The 15,834-nt window shown below is 43.1% G+C and overlaps 1 protein-coding gene across 1 annotated transcript in view; it reads right to left on the bottom strand.

Moving 5' to 3' along the window:
- PIWIL2 (piwi like RNA-mediated gene silencing 2) overlaps nt 1-15,834 on the bottom strand; it is a 44,080-nt gene that overhangs the window by 19,100 nt on the left and 9,146 nt on the right. Inside the window, exons 6-12 of the mRNA XM_056860585.1 lie at nt 13,424-13,537; nt 12,194-12,382; nt 11,870-11,954; nt 9,806-9,895; nt 9,325-9,465; nt 1,255-1,368; nt 406-594 (exon numbers count right to left, since the gene is read on the bottom strand). Of these exons, the coding sequence (XP_056716563.1) occupies nt 406-594; nt 1,255-1,368; nt 9,325-9,465; nt 9,806-9,895; nt 11,870-11,954; nt 12,194-12,382; nt 13,424-13,537 (922 nt within the window). The remainder of the gene's footprint in view (nt 1-405; nt 595-1,254; nt 1,369-9,324; nt 9,466-9,805; nt 9,896-11,869; nt 11,955-12,193; nt 12,383-13,423; nt 13,538-15,834) is intronic.

Genomic DNA, 15,834 nt, shown 5'->3' on the forward strand with positions numbered 1-15,834 from the left:
AATCCACAAAGCATATTCATTGTGAGGATGATGGTCCCTCCCTCTCTCTGAATGAGCAAACACTCTGATGCCAAGAGTTGATTACTAGCCCATCAGTGAGCCAGGGTGAATTCCTGACCAATTGTTTTGTGGCACCAAAATCACTTGGGGAGGGGTTTTTTTCCTTACAAAGTGCAACACTGAGCCTTGCAACAAACTATACAATAAGAATTGCTTGCAAGCCAACAGGTGTACTATGGTAAACTTTTCTCCTGTAAACTACTGAGGAAATGCTACAAAAACAAGAGATACACAAAAAAATACACAGAACTGTATTTTCCAGTTTCAGGAATTACACTAGCTGTGAATTTATGGATTTCGACTTGTATTCCAATTCAGGACTCAAAACCCTACTAGTCCACATACCTCAGTACTCAGTACTGATTTGATGGCCTTGGCATAGGACTCTATTCGGTCATCCTTCAATTCTCTCCAAGCAGGTGGGGTTAACTGAATACCAAGAGGGCCAGAGATCTTCTGCAGCATGCTAACCAGATCACGTGCTTGGTCCGTTGCCCGCTTTGGATAAAACAGTATCCAGAAATTAACAGGGACCTAAGAGAAGAACAGGAAAATCAGCATATTGATTAAATAACAGATATAATCATAAATATGATGCAGTCCCTTCATTTCATAACCAACCGCTAACTTAACTAACCACTTTCCAAACCCACAACCATTAACCAATAAGGTCAAGAAAGTGTATGTAGTGGGAAAGCATAGTAAGTTCCTAATTATTGTGCTCTTTTTAAAAACTTATCTGTGTCAAAGATTAAACAACTGTCTACCTATAATACAGAGTCAACTCCTAGAATTCAGCCTACACTGACAATACTTTGGTCTATAACCAGACAACAGGGCAAAATTGAATACACAATTTATAAAGTGGTTAAAGAAAGTGAACCTGAGTGCTTATTTGAAACAGGACGTGTACATACCCCAACAACTTCCAACAGGACGCTTACATACCCCAAGTTCCAACAAGTATTGGAATAAATATTGTTATTGCAATAATTAACATAAAATCAACTAATGTTGCTAATGCTACAAAATCTAAAAACATTTATGTAACTCAGTTTTGCACACAGCAATGGGGATCACTCAGAGAGGAGATGGAAAGCACTGGGACTTCACTCTTCATGTATTCTCAAATGTTTGTTACAGAGAAAGTTGAACCAATTACTGTACTATATCTATGCCTCAAGGTAAACTTACTGCAGATATACAAGGTTCTCTGGTACACTCTTTGGACCAGTTTAACTCCTCAGATGTACTGAAGGAGTTATTCTTCAGGTTGATCCTTTCCATGGGAAGAACACGTCCTTTTGCCTAGAACAGAAAAACGAAACAATAATTAACTATGGACTTCGAGTTAAACCGCAAACCTGTTTTTAATGACAGATCTCAGTCTCAAAATTTGAAGCAATAAAATGTCTTTGAGCATGTCCAAGACACATACCCACTGTCATCAAGAACACTCTAATGTCCTCTGGCATTAGGGAGAGGGTAATCAGGTATGTGTAAAATGTTGCTTCAAGTCCCCTTGATCAGAAGAAAGCTGGGATATAAATATTTTAAATAAATTATTACTTTATAGCAACTGTGGCCAGAAATTGAACATCTTCAGAGTCCACCCACTGGCTTCTCTGAGCTGCCATTTTCAGAGTCTGGTTTATGTCCAAGACAGTCACATTATATCTAGGTCAGATCACTATACAACTGCAATTATTTTAATGCTGCAGTGATCTGGGAGAGGAGGTGGAGTCTGTCACTCCAGTCATGGGACAGGGAAAAGGGTAAAGGCTGGACCATCCATGATACGTTTTAAAATATGCATTATGAATGCTGTTCTAGGGCCAGGGGGTGGGATCCTTGATCTTTGTCCTAGATAAGTGATGGCAAACCTTTTAGAGACCGAGTGCCCAAACTGCAACCCAAAACACACTTATTTATCGCAAAGTGCCAACAGCTGGGCGGCGGGCAGTCCAGGGAAGGGGGAGTACATCTGCCTTGTACTTCCCTAAGTTACTAAGTATCTGCATTCACCTCTTCCTTTGATAGACCATGGCTCATGATTGAACATGAGCAGCCCTTCAGAACATGAAAAGGAATTAAGAAGAATGGACACAAAGGATACTCCTGGGTTTTTTAAATAAACGATTTCAAGTCTTAAAGCCACATTGCAGGACTGGCTGATCCCACTGTTTAGGTTCCTGTAGTGTAAAATTCATGCCTGAAGCTCTATTCTATATGGCGGGAGTTGCTATAAGCTTTTCCCAGCTTTTCAAGTTATAACCATTGTTCATGGCTCTCTGTCCTAACTGCTCGAGAATGAAAATATGACCATTAAAAATGTACTGTCAATTTTAAAATGGCTTCCTTTCTTGGCTTAGTAGCGCTCACAATTGATTAGATGTAGAGCAGGGGTGTCCATTTGACTGAAATGTCACTGGGTTGGGCCGGGCAACATGTACCAAAAGAGCCTTGGCTGCTTACCGTGAAGGCTTCTTCTGCTCAGAGGGACGAAGTGCATCTTCAAGATGAGTGTTTCCTTTTCCTCTTAGCTCAGGAGGCAGGATTTAATCTTAAAAATTTTCCTGGCTTCTGAGGGTAAACACCCCCTATAGCCAGTTACAAAACTTTCCAAGCCTTAGAAGATTAGTAGAAAAAGCTAAGAAACATGTAACTTGTTATTGTACTGTAATTCGTATTTTCATGAACTATAATGTTAAGTATACAAACTTGAACTTCAACTAACTGTAAGACTATAACTCAACCAGTGACGGACGTCTGGGAGGGCAAGATGCCCTTCGTCCCTCTGAGCAGAAGCCTTCACGATAAGTAGCCAAGGCTCTTTCTCAGCTCAGAGGGACAAAGGGCATCTTCAAGATGGGACATGCAAGAGCTGTCCCCGCCCTGGGAGGGTTAGACGTCCTGTAATATGCTTTGCAATACTCGTCTGCCAAATGCGGCATCTGTAGACGAGTAAAGGTTTAATTTGTAATGTCTTACAAAGGTAGACACAGACGACCATGTGGCCGCCTTGCAAATTTCCTCAATGGGAGCCTGTCTGTCGAAGGCCGTTGAGGTGGCCGAACTTCGAACCGAGTGGGCAGTTATGCCTCCGGGTATGGGTAATTTGCTGTCTTTATAGGCCGTCTTCATACATAAGGCAATGGTGCGACTGATAGATGCCTTTGACATGGGTTTACCCTTTTTTGGGTTGTGAAATATTGATGAATAGTGATTCAGATGTTCTGATGCTCTCTGTTCTGGACATGTATATATGTAAAGCTCTTCGGAGATCTAGTAAGTGTCATGCCTTTTCCATAGGTGCTTTTGGATTGGGACAGAATGATGGCAGTATTATGTCCTGCTCTCTACGAAATTTTGTGTTGCACTTTGGGATGAATGAATGGTCGTGTCTAAGTACCACCTTCTCCTTGTGGAATGTGATCAGTCCTGGCCAAACAGAGCTCCTATCTCCGAAACTCTGCGTGCCGACTTTACAGCAGTGAGAAATAGGACTTTCATCCTTAACCATTTTAAACCGACCTTTGTAAGAGGTTCGAATGGCGGTTTTGTGAGTGCAGTCAGTACGGTATGTAGGCTCCAGGTGGGAAACCTGTGTCTTACAGGAGGAGCGATAAGAGTCATGCCTCTAAGGAATGATTTTTTGTGGGGCTGTTTGATCACTTTATACCCTGCCACTCGTGGAACGATAGTGGCTATTGATGCTGTCTTTTCAGTGTGGAGGTGGCTAAGCTGATTCTGTGACCCTCTTGTAAAAAGGAGAGAATGCCTAGGGTTCAAGGTTTGAGTGGGTTGATGTTTTTGCGCCTGCGCCATCTGATGAATGCCCTCCAGGTTGAATTATAAATTCTGTGTTGAAGGTCTGCGTGCAGCCTGAATAGTGTTAACTATGTCCTCAGTGTAACCTAATCTGTACAATCTTCCCCTTTCAACGGTCATTTTGTACTATCCTGGGTCGGGATGGCAAACTGGGCCCTGTATCAGTAGGTCCGGTCTGTCTGGAAGCCTCCAAAGGTTGTTGTGTGACATCTGTATTAATGTGGGGAACCATGGGCGTCTGGGCCAATACGGGGCTATGAAAAAGATGTGTGCCTTCAATATTCGCATCCTCCTTAGCACTCTTGGAATGAGTGGAAGGGGTGGAAAGGCGTATAACATTCCCTTGGGCCAGGGTGCCGTCAGTGCATCCGTCTGTTCCGCCCCTACTTGTGTGTATCTGGAATAGTAGTGTGGAAGCTGGTAGTTTGTACTGTTTGCAAATAGGTCTACTATTGGTGTTCCGAATCTCTGTGTGATAAGGTGGAATATGTCTGGATGTAGAGACCATTCCGTCTTGCTGAGTGTCTCCCTGCTGAGCCAATCTGCCTGCACATTGGTAACTCCCTGTATGTGTTCTGCAGAGAGTGATGTTAGATTGGACTCTGCCCACTGTAGTATCGGTAACACTTCCTTGTGAAGCACTGATGATCTGGATCCCCCGTTTGTTTAAATGTGCCTTGGGGGCTACATTTCTGTCCTGATCAGTAGGTCCTTGCCTTGAACTTTTCTTTGAAGCTCTGCAAGGCTCTGTAAATCGCTCTGATCTCTAGAGCGTTTATGTGTAATTTCTGCTCCTGGGGGGTCCAGGTGCCCTGGGCTATGTGTGTGTGGAATGTTGCCCCCCACCGTCGTGCAAACGTCTGTGTAGATCTGCTCCGGAACAGGGTAGATGAATCTGAGGCCCTCTCATAGGTTGTTTTGGTGTGACCACCATAGCAGGCTGTTCTTGGCTTCCTTGGAAAGGATGATGTTGAGGTCCCTTTTCCTTTGTAGGTCCTTTTGGTAGGGTCTGAGAAGCCATTGTAACAGTCTCGCATGGAGTCGAGCCCATTGAATAGTGGGTATGCAGGCTACCATGTGACCCTGTAATTTGGCAAGGGACATGCGTTTTGATGACCTGGCAATATAAGTCTTTTTTTGCTAGAGACGAAATGAGATTGATTTTTTCTCTTGTGAGAAATAGTGTGTTCTGTTGAGTGTCTATTTCTGCCCCTAAATGTGTCAGCCGTTGAGAGGGGATCAATTTGTTCTTTTTGTAATTGATTAGGAATCCGTGTGTTGTCAATTTTTCTATCACTAATCGTGTGTGTCGTGCGCTTTGTCGTCTTGAATCTGCATATACCAGTATGTCGTCTAAATAGGGATGTATTCTTATTCCCTCTTTGCGCAGGTCTGCCACCAGAGTAACCTGTACTTTGGTGAATACCCTTGGGGCTGATGTTAACCCGAAGGGGAGGGCCCTAAACTGGTAGTGTGATCCTTGATACAGGAACCTCAGGAAGCAGCGATGTTGTGGGTATATGAGAATATGCAAGTATGCGTCTGTGAGGTCTATGGACATTAGAAAGTCCATCGGTCTTAATGCCTCTGTGACTGACTTCAGTGTCTCCATTCGGAAAGGTCTCAGGGGGATAAATCTGTTCAGAAACTTCAGATCTAGGATGGCTCTCCATCCTCCGTCTTTCTTGGGAACTGTGAAGAATACTGAATAGATTCCCAATCAGCGTTCCTATAGAGGCACTGTTTCTATAGCTGCTATGTCCAACAGATGTTGTATTGCCTCTGAGGTTCTCTGAAGTTTGTCTTTGTTTTTGGATGTTGGTGATGTCACCAGTCTGTTTGGTGGAATGTGGGAGAATTTTATTTGGTAACCCTGTGTTATTATGTTGAGTACCCACTGGTCTGGCTGGGAGGTTGACCATTGTGGTTGAAAAAGATTGAGCCTTCCTCCCACAGGCTGCAGTGTGGCGTCATTGTTTTGTTTGGCGGCCGGGTTTATTCCCTTTGTCGCCTTGGAATGTGGGAAATTTTGCACCTCTATTGAGCCTTCCTCCTCTGCGAAAGGAGTTATGGTTTTGGTTCCATTGACTTCTACGTTGGTCTGGCCTATACCTTTGCAGCTTGTGGTAAGTCCGAAATGGAGTATAGTTTGAGGTATTTTTGAATTCTTTCTGGAGGCTCTTGGGCAATGCTTTCTTTTTATCCTTAGTTTCCACCAATATGGGGTCTAACTTGTCTCCAAACAGTCCTTTTCCTTGATAGGGGAAACCCATTAAAACCGATTTTGATCTGTGTGTCGCTTGCCATGGGCAGAGCCAAAGTTGCCATGCTGTGGTTGCCATGGCTCTGGCTGCGTATGTCATAGTGTCTGTTGAGTCAGCCAGGAAGGATACTGCTCTTAAAAGTCTAGACACGGCCTCACAGGCTTGTTTTTCCTCCTGTGGAATGAGCTGTGTTAATTTTCTGGCCCATATTATTGCTGCTCTGGAAACCAGTGCTGATGTCACTGATGCTTTAATTGCCAGCGCTGAAGCCTCGTGGGATTTTTTTGCAGGCTAGCTCTGCCTTTCTATCAGCAGGATCCCTGATCAATGTCTGGTCTTCCTCGGTAACCAGCTCTGATGTGTGTAGTGCAGTGACTGGTGTTTCCACCGGGGGAACCTTGAATCTGTCTGAGGTGTTTTCATCTATGTTGTAAAATTACTTTGACGTTATAGGCCACTGTTTGGAGGCCATGGGTTTCTCCCACTCTGACTTCATGAGGGATAAAAAGTACTCTGGTACTGGTACTACTTTATCAGGGGTGTCATGCATGTGGAAAAACTCTGTTGTTCCATTTTTTCTCTGAGGATTTGATTCAGTGTCATCTGAAAGGTCAAGGGCAGCCAGTGTCTTTGATAGTAATAGAGGAAATTCCTCTGTGTTAAAAACTCTGGATTGTTTGGGCTGTTCAATATCTTCCCCATCAGAACTGAATTGTCCTTCCCTTTCATTGTTATCATCCCCTGAGTACACAGAATCATCCTCCTCTTCCCCCTGCATAGTTTGTTGGACAGAGCTGTCCTTAAGGGCTGCTTCAGTGGGCCATCTGCCCTCCCCATAGGAGGTACCGGCATCAGTACCTGTAATAACCTGGCTTGAACGGGGTCCCATGTTGGCATAGGTCTGGTTGAGCGTTCCCTGGACTGGGTAACAATGAGGGAAATTTGGCATAGGAACGGGTTGAGCCGCTCTCAGACCTTCCGTGAAGGCGTCCCTAATAAGGGAAGAGAGCTCCGTTCTAAGAAATGTTAGCCCGCCGTCTTGCAATGGGGGAAGGGAGATCCCACCATTAGTCGGAGTCTCCGCTGTCGCTTCTTGTCCTTGAATCAGAGGCGAGCCGCCTAAGGATGAAACGACGTGAGGCATGTGCAAGCCGCTGGCCTCCTGGTTCTGCTCCCTGAGCAGTTGTAGGGACTGGGCGTCCGGCGCCGGCGCACACTCCGCGCCTGAAATCGGGGCATCGTGAGACAAAGGCGAGCCGCCAGTCTCCAGGCTGTGCGCCCGAAAGCGCTTCGAGGAGGAAGCAGCAGGCGCTGCTGAACTCTTTGTGCCGCCCGCCGCTGCAGGCTTTTTTCCGCTTCACTTCGGTGCGGCTGCAGAGCGGGCTGCCTCAACGAGGCGTTTTGCGCGCTTGTTGCCGGCCGAGACGGCCCGTTTGCGCTTTCCTCCACTGCCCGTGCCGTTTTTTCTTTTTGTTTTTGCCTCAAGTCAATTTGCTGACTTGTAGAGGGATGGATGGCCTCGGATGGTTGAGGCATAGCCGCTAGTGGGCTAGGATCCAAATCGGCTGAGGCAATAAAATTATCTCCCTGCCGATCCGCCATTTTGTTTTGGTGGGAAGGGATCCTTTTAATTAAACTACCCCTTCTATACCTCCTAAAGGACAGAAAACTAGAAACAGTACTATTAGATAAGAATAGTTATTAATGTAGTTAAGTAGCTATAAGTTAAAGAAGAGTAAAAGTAAGGCTTTTCTAATCCTATGGAGGTGAGAGCTGTGAAAGGCTGCTCTCCCGATCAAGGCAGGAAATAGAACTGGCTATAGGGGGCGTTTACCCTCAGAAGCCAGGAAAATTTAAATATTAAATCCTGCCTCCCGAGCTAAGAGGAAAAGGAAACACACATCTTGAAGATGCCCTTTGTCCCTCTGAGCCGAGAATTAAATAAATAAATAAATGCCATAATGTAATGCCAGGTGCTGGGGTACAGCAGGAGAGCTGTGCTGGCTGCATCACAACCCATTTGATTTTGGCCCTACGGGGAAACTCTGGTCAAGCTGACCTGCTTGGAGAAACCTTTGGACAACCTTTTGAAATTCTTGAATGCTGGAAGCATCTTTGGAAGTTGGTAACTATAAACCTGATGCAAGAAACCTTTGCCAATCCTTTTGAACCAAAAAGGCTTTTGAATGTATTAGCTAGTTATGCTAAATAGTTTATTGTTTTCTTGCTTAACACTTCATGACTTTTCTTTCCTGTAAACCAGCTTGAATCTTATAAATAAATTGTTAGCCTTTAAATGGCTTGTGTCTGTGATTTTGGGATTCCAAGCCTAAATTCTAAGTGCCTTGTGTGAGTGTAAAACCACCTACCAAAAACCTAAGACATTTTGGGAGTGTAATCTTTCCCTGGCAGGCCTCTACCTTGCAGGGTAAGCGTTGCACTCAATTTTGGAGTGAGTTGGGAGAGGATTGCCCTTATCTTCCCCCTGGAGCTCAATCTTTTGAAAGGGCTGGTGGCAGCTACTCCTTGGGCTTGGGGCGAAAGCCTGGAGTTCAAGGTTTTGTCTTTTGAAAAACCTTTGACCAAACCAAAGCAGCCTCCAACTGATGGAGACAGGTTGGGGAGCTCTTTCAAAGGGGGAAGGGGGCGACCGGGCGGCACGCGAGGTGGCAAGACGACTTGTGCGCCCAGGAAAGCGGTTTTTGGCCGGAGAGAGAGAGAGGGAAGGGGACGACCGGGCGGAGCACAAGGTGGCAAGACGCCTCGTGCGCCCAGGAAAGGGGTTTTTGGCCAGGGAGGGAGAGGGGGAAGGGGGCGACTGGGGTGGGAGGGAGGCTTCTGGCCTGACGCATGCGGCCAGGAAGCCCAGAAAAGATATGGGGAGGGGGGCAAGGGGGGACTGGCTTCCTCGGTCCCCAGGCCAAACGAAAGCCCTCTGGGGGCCACATCCGGCCCGCGGGCCTTATGTTTGACACCCCGATGTAGAGGATACTCAAAGGCAAATAGCACTTATGCAAACAGCACTAATAACAGTATGAGTTCTACTTCATGGGATAATAGCCAGAGAGATAATTTGTCTTCCACAGCAGTACATGAGTCAACCAAAACTCAAGCGTCTGGCTTCAGGCAAGGCTACCCTTATGACAAGTTTCCTTCTTGATTCAATTACCTTACATATATCATTGCCCAAACAAAGTCCCCACCGTGCCAGTTCATTGTGAGCTGCCTCGTTCTTCTCAATTCTGTCCAGGAACCGACTCAGAGATGTATAATGTTGCTTAGGGCTCAAGTTGATTTTCTGGCTAAGGTCCTAAAGGCAAACATGGCAGAAAAGAAAATCATATCGAAGAGCTTCAGCAGCATGTAATTTAAGGAGGTTAGACAAACCTGAAGTTATTCCTAGCCTTCTCCCTTCTCTCAACAGATTAACTCAACCCTACATACAGCATTCCATTTTAAACCATTTAATGAAGCTATGCGTATACTATAAACTAGAATTCAATTGCAAGCCAAAGACTGAGTTAGATACTAAATGAACAAGAAATGGAAACACAAAAACAAATTCATACAATTAGTAAATCACACACATTTAACCATTTTCTATGGCTAGAAACATGCAAGTTTCTTGTCCACAAATTATCCTACACCACCTTCATGGCTCTGAAATCTTTCTTCATCTTCTCAGGAATTCCAGTCAAGAAAGAAAGCTCTGGAAGCAGCAGGATTTCACCTTTCTGTACCTACAGGAAGAATGAAGAAAGAATATTAGTATTCATGTGCACATGGGAATATTCCATCATCAATAGCTGGGGTCAATAGCAAGTACAGTGCGGAGAATTAGTATAGTAAGAGCAATAATATATAGGCTCTAGTTTGCTAGTTACCATACCCAAAAAAAGTTACATAAATACTGTCCTATTTGAATGCCCAGATGCTTCTTATTTATACCACTATATACTCATGCACACAGTTAAATTTAGTGACTCAAGGGAGGATTAAGTTGGCTCATAGCTTCTAAAATGAAATATATGTTGCCATTTGTCCTGCAATCCACAAAGTTAGAAGTTCTCTTCTATCCTGTATTTAACAGCAATGGGTGGCTTCAACATACAGAGCAAAAAATCTGCAAAGGGAAACCACACAGGAATATGGTAGATACTTCTTCAAACCTGAGCGAAGTCCCCAAGTTCACAAAAAATCCAAATCATAAAATAAATAGGTTTAACTTGCTAATAAACAAAGGAACAGAATTCCTTGCCACATGAAAGCTCATGAAAACACATCACAAGATCTTAGTTGCCATATTGCACTGCTGAGACAACTCAAAACAATGCACAAACATCTGCTTCATTTGGAGTACAAACACAAGAAGCAGTAAACATAAGGTAGGGAAGGCAGAAGGGAAAGAAAACTGAGTCAGAGACAGCACCATGGGAGGCAGGAGGAAAAGTGTGGTGCAGAACAGAATCAGGAGGAAGATGGTAAGACAGGGTCCCAAGAGAATTTCCCCTCTGCTGTGAGTCCTTGTGAGTCCCACTATGTAGCATATACCCCAAAGTGATTTCCCACAAGTTTCCTGAATTAGAAAGTCTCATAAAACAGCACTGAATCAGATGGGTACAATCCTATGCACAGTGCCAGTGAGTCCCATTTGAACACACTAGAAATGATTTCCTAATAAAAATGCATCATACAAGGATGTAGGATAGGCTTTGATGGAGAAGGATCATCTGCTAACTTGGTAGTGGATAGTACTTCCCTACATCTGATAACCATTGTAGTCAAGGCCAAAAATCCCATTACCAGATGGCCGGAATATAGTACTAAATATAAATTAATTCTTAAGTAATAAATTATTTATATCTTACCAGCAAGTAGATTACTGCCACCCTCTTTTGACTGCCCCAAGGCTACGTCCCCTACTTTCCACCCACAGGGTTAGGGCAGATTAAATCCTTAGGTACCATGCTGGTTACGCCTGCCCCATTAAGGGTTACGTGGCATATGAGCCACCTCAAGCCCTGCCTGCAATTCTGGCTGCATTACTTGCAGTGGGATGGGAGCAATCTATACATCTAATTCTCAACATAACACCATCAGACGATACTTAGATCCATGAATCAGGAGCCAACAAGATAGATGGGACATTTTTCTTCAAACCTGGGGAACCCTCGGGAATTGCAGAAAAATATAAGAAGTACGAAGGATAAATTTCCCTCAAAACAGAGGAACGCTGTCTATGTTTGCACAGACAACACTCTTCTGCCAGACCTGTGGAATCCATCCTCTTTAGGGCATGTGGGAGACACCAAAGGAAGGGAAATCCACTGCTTCAGCCAGATAGGCAGAAGTGATGCTGGAGGCAAGAGGGGTAAGGCAGTGGCTGCCACCCCCTGCAGAGCTGCAGGAAGGATGCGTGGGCAGAGCAGCAAGGAAGGACAGATGGGGGGAATGGGGAGTACAGCAGCAGGAAGCACGCAAGCAGAGTGGGGAAAGAAGCATGCAAACAAATGCGATTTCCCCTTCCTGCAAGTATGCTGCAGACAAACGAGAGGAGAGGGTGGGCACCACTGCCCACCCTCATCCTGCCGCTGCAATTCCCTCAGAACATGGGGAGGACGACAGATGGTTGGGCAGAGTGTGGGGGGCAGAACTGTGGAGAACTGTGCTATTAATACAATTATGCAGTTCCCTGTATTGTGGCAGTTGCTCACCTTTCCAGGAGGATTTTTCCTTTCATTAGGTCTGTGAATCAGCAACGGCTGATCAAGTTCCCTGACTGTTATCCCGTAATTTTTACTGGAAAAAAGAAAAAAAAATATCCAGAGCAACAGGTTTGTTTACAGGCTTCAGAAGCAGCTACTCAAAGGGAGTTACAAGATCTAAAGGCTAATTCAAAACCCCACTCAGCCAGAACAAGGCAGAATTTCAAGCCTTACATAAAGTGACGACATTAAATGTCTTGCCATTAAGAAATTCTTTCTTCCACTACAGTAATATTCTAGCCTTTCAAGAAATGTTTAAGCAGTAGCTCTTACCTGTAGTAGTCTACAAAGGTGATCTCCTCCCCATCAAACATGGTAAAGCTGTCCTTTGGTGTCTTGTTCCAGTCAATATCATCAATACGGTAAGTGTTGTTGTTGTAACGGGTAATTATAATGTTGCCAATTAGTTGTTTTGTGCACTCATCCTGAAAATTCTCTTTACTTTGTTGGTAAATGGCATGCCTTTGGGAAAAGAAATCAAGAAAAGCTCTTTTGAATGGATGCATACGTACAATGTCCAGCTGCCCAGGAATTAAACAGCTTGCTGTGATCATCTGTGAGGGAAGGGAAGATTGCCAGTTTTGTAGAACTAACACCTCACGTAAGTGTAAGCTGAGGACTGGGAAGTGGTCCCGGTATACAGAGAAGTGAATGGACAGGGAGTCCAGAGGCAAAAAGCTGAAGAAAGGGTTCAGCAAAAGGAAATGGACTGAGAAATATGAACCTGAAGAACATACAATTTCAGCTCCAGAACCACTCATTATTTAAATTATCAAAATTTGGTCTTTGTAGCACATTATTTTAAGAGCACTAGCTTTTACAGTCCACTTGATCTGATGCCGAAATGGATATGAAAGGTAAATGGGCAAGAAGTATAGGAAACTGAGGCAAGAAGGAACTAAACAAAGAGGGAGATCCTGGAAGAACTTCATAGAACACATGTCAGAAAAGGCAGTATTCTATGGAGAGCAGAAGACGACCTACATTGTTTAGGTTGATCTACTTCTTCAAAAATCATTTCACAGCACATTGAAACACATGGCCTTTTTTCTTCTTGGTTCAAGCACTCCAACGCCAAAAAGTGAAAGAAATGGTGGGGGGGGGAACGATACTAAAGTTATACTTGTGGAGTGGGCATTGTTAAAATGGGGAAAAAAACCCTCTCTGTTCCAGTACATTTTTGCCATTTCATCTTTCACCGTTGAATGAGCTTTAAGATTAGTATTAGTTCAGTGACTACAACTTCCTGAAGAGTCATTCAACAGAAAGACTACAACTCTCTTGCTTCATATCAAGTACAAAAACAATGAGATCTGAACCAAGCAATGAGAAGTATACTTGTGTATTCTTCGCTTTGCTCATCTATGCTTATTTGATATTAGAAACATGTTGGCTATTAGTCTGATCCTTTCTTCCAGAGAAAAAGTTTCCCACACTCATCTTTATGGTTTAACCAACAGTCTTTGTTGAATATAGAGATGTTATTCCATCTGCCTTACTCACATGAAATCCAGGACAGAATCATTCCTAATAACCTTGTGAATAACATCTGCCAAAAGAAAGAGACCTCCGTCTGCCCTTTGGATACTGGCTGCATAGCCTGGCCAAATCTGTAACCTAGCAGGGAAATAGGTTTTACAAAAAACAGTACACATTCTCAAAGTAGAAACGGAAATTAGGGCATCTGATGCTTTTAAGACAATGCACAGAACAAATGAGAGACCCAGCATATAAAATACATGTATACAAGCCGAATTTTAGCTAGGATTCAAGTATGTTTCAAACTTTCATCATTAAAGATATATGGTATTTCAGGGTTAAATAACCAGATAAAAATATCTGCAATGGAGGAAGGTTCTAACTGCACCATAAAAGTGTTCAGAGCTATACTGAAGTGCTATAAGCAAGCTAGCCACACCTGGCTTGATTACATACATGAAATTGAACAGTCTTTATATCTAGCTGCAAAAGAATGCTCAATGTATGAATCTTAAAAGCAAGCACAAAAGTGATTTTCTGGCTTAAACCCCAGTTTACTTGGAGACTTTGCATCCTGTAACAACATATCTGCCATCCCATTTGGATCACAGCTCTCAATCAAACTATTGAGAGCATTCAAGCCTCTTTTCTAAGACGAATTCTAGGAGTCCATAAATGCATTTCCTACCTAGCTACGTGTGCAGAGTTAGGCCAAATCTGTATTAATACCAAGGCTTGGATTGCCACTTTTAAATACTGGATTAAAATCCATTTTACATCTGTACCTGACAGTCTTCTGACTTATTTGAAAAGTGATCCTTATAGCCCGCAATGGTTCCAAGCTATTCTTCAGAAGTTGGCTTGTACTGGAATTAATTTTGACTCTTTATTACTTTCTGATGAAAGAGCCGCTTTTCAAGTAATCAAGCAAAGGCTTCTGAATCATGAGCTGCAAACCCTTTTCCCTACTAAGGCGTATATATGTTCACCTGCTTTTTTTGGTATTTCTAGCCAGCTAAGCTCTATGGCTCATTATTTTCATAATTTAGTTGATCCAGACCAAAGAAGAGCTTTTTTCTTAGCTCATATGAATGCCTTTCCATCGAAGGTCCTACTAGGTAAATTTAGTCACATTCTGTATCAGGAGAGACTCTGCCCCTGCGGTTCAGGATCTTCAGATTCACTTATGCATATTATATTGGAATGTCGCCTGGGTGAGGACCCTCGTAATGACTGTCTATTAGATCTGCTTGATACCAAAATAGTCAATAATAAAAGTCGAATGTTATTTGCTCTATTGTCTGATACTAAGCCTGAAACAACTGCTTCGGTTGCAAAAATTTTGGTAACGTTATTGAGACGGGGATCCATGAAGCCCGTCTAATATTTTAAAGTTGCTGTTGTGATTGTGGTTTATCTAATTAATGGTCAACGATTATGACTATTATTGTTTATTGTATTATATCACAATCCAGCCATATGGGCAGATTATTTTTACCTTTTGCTTAATTTCAATAATGTGGTATATTTTATATATTTCATATTTATTTGTATTTTATATATTCTGTATGTTTCTGAGCCTGATAGGGCTATTTTTTATTCCTGGCTATGGAAGCATGGGGCCAGGGATTAAAATATTTTAAATTATTTAAAAATTGTTGCTTTTAATAATCTATTATTTTAATAAACTGTTATTTTTTGAGAGACAACCACAGTAAGGTGAAAGCTTTTCAGCACAGACTTTCATACTAATATTCAAGAAATACCCTTTTCTGTTCAGCTAGAAAGTATCCCAAATCTGATCACAAGTCGTTGGAAACTGAAATATATATATAGGATTAAAAAAGGTAAAGGTCCCCTGTGCAAGCACCGGGTCATTCTTGACCCATGGGGTGATGTCACATCCCGACATTTCCTAGGCAGACTTTGTTTACGGGGTGGTTTGCCAGTGCCTTCCTCAGTCATCTTCCCTTTACCCCCAGCAAGCTGGGTACTCATTTTACCGACCTCGGAAGGATGGAAGTCTAAGTAAACCTTGAGCCGGCTACCTGAAACTGACTTCAGTTGGGATCGAACTCAGGTCGTGAGCAGAGCTTTTGACTGCAGTACTGCAGCTTACCACTTTGCACCACGGGGCTCCTATATATAGGATTACAATGTGTGAAAAATCTAGCGGTGTGCATTTGGAAACAAGTGATAGGAATATAAACTCACAAGTAAAAGCTCACAAATAAATTAAGAAAAAATATCCCTCACTGCAACAATAAGACAGCTTGACTTTCACAGGAACAAACAAAAGAGACTGTCAAATGATGTACTGGTGATGGGACATGCCCATTAATTTTTTTTTAACGGGTTCAGAGTCACTTTATTGATATAACATATCATACAATACAATTCAATGCATACTGCCCTTACAACAACCGGTCAACTAT

Source organism: Euleptes europaea, chromosome 14, assembly GCF_029931775.1.
Source record: "Euleptes europaea isolate rEulEur1 chromosome 14, rEulEur1.hap1, whole genome shotgun sequence".
In the NCBI taxonomy this organism is placed as follows: domain Eukaryota; kingdom Metazoa; phylum Chordata; class Lepidosauria; order Squamata; family Sphaerodactylidae; genus Euleptes; species Euleptes europaea.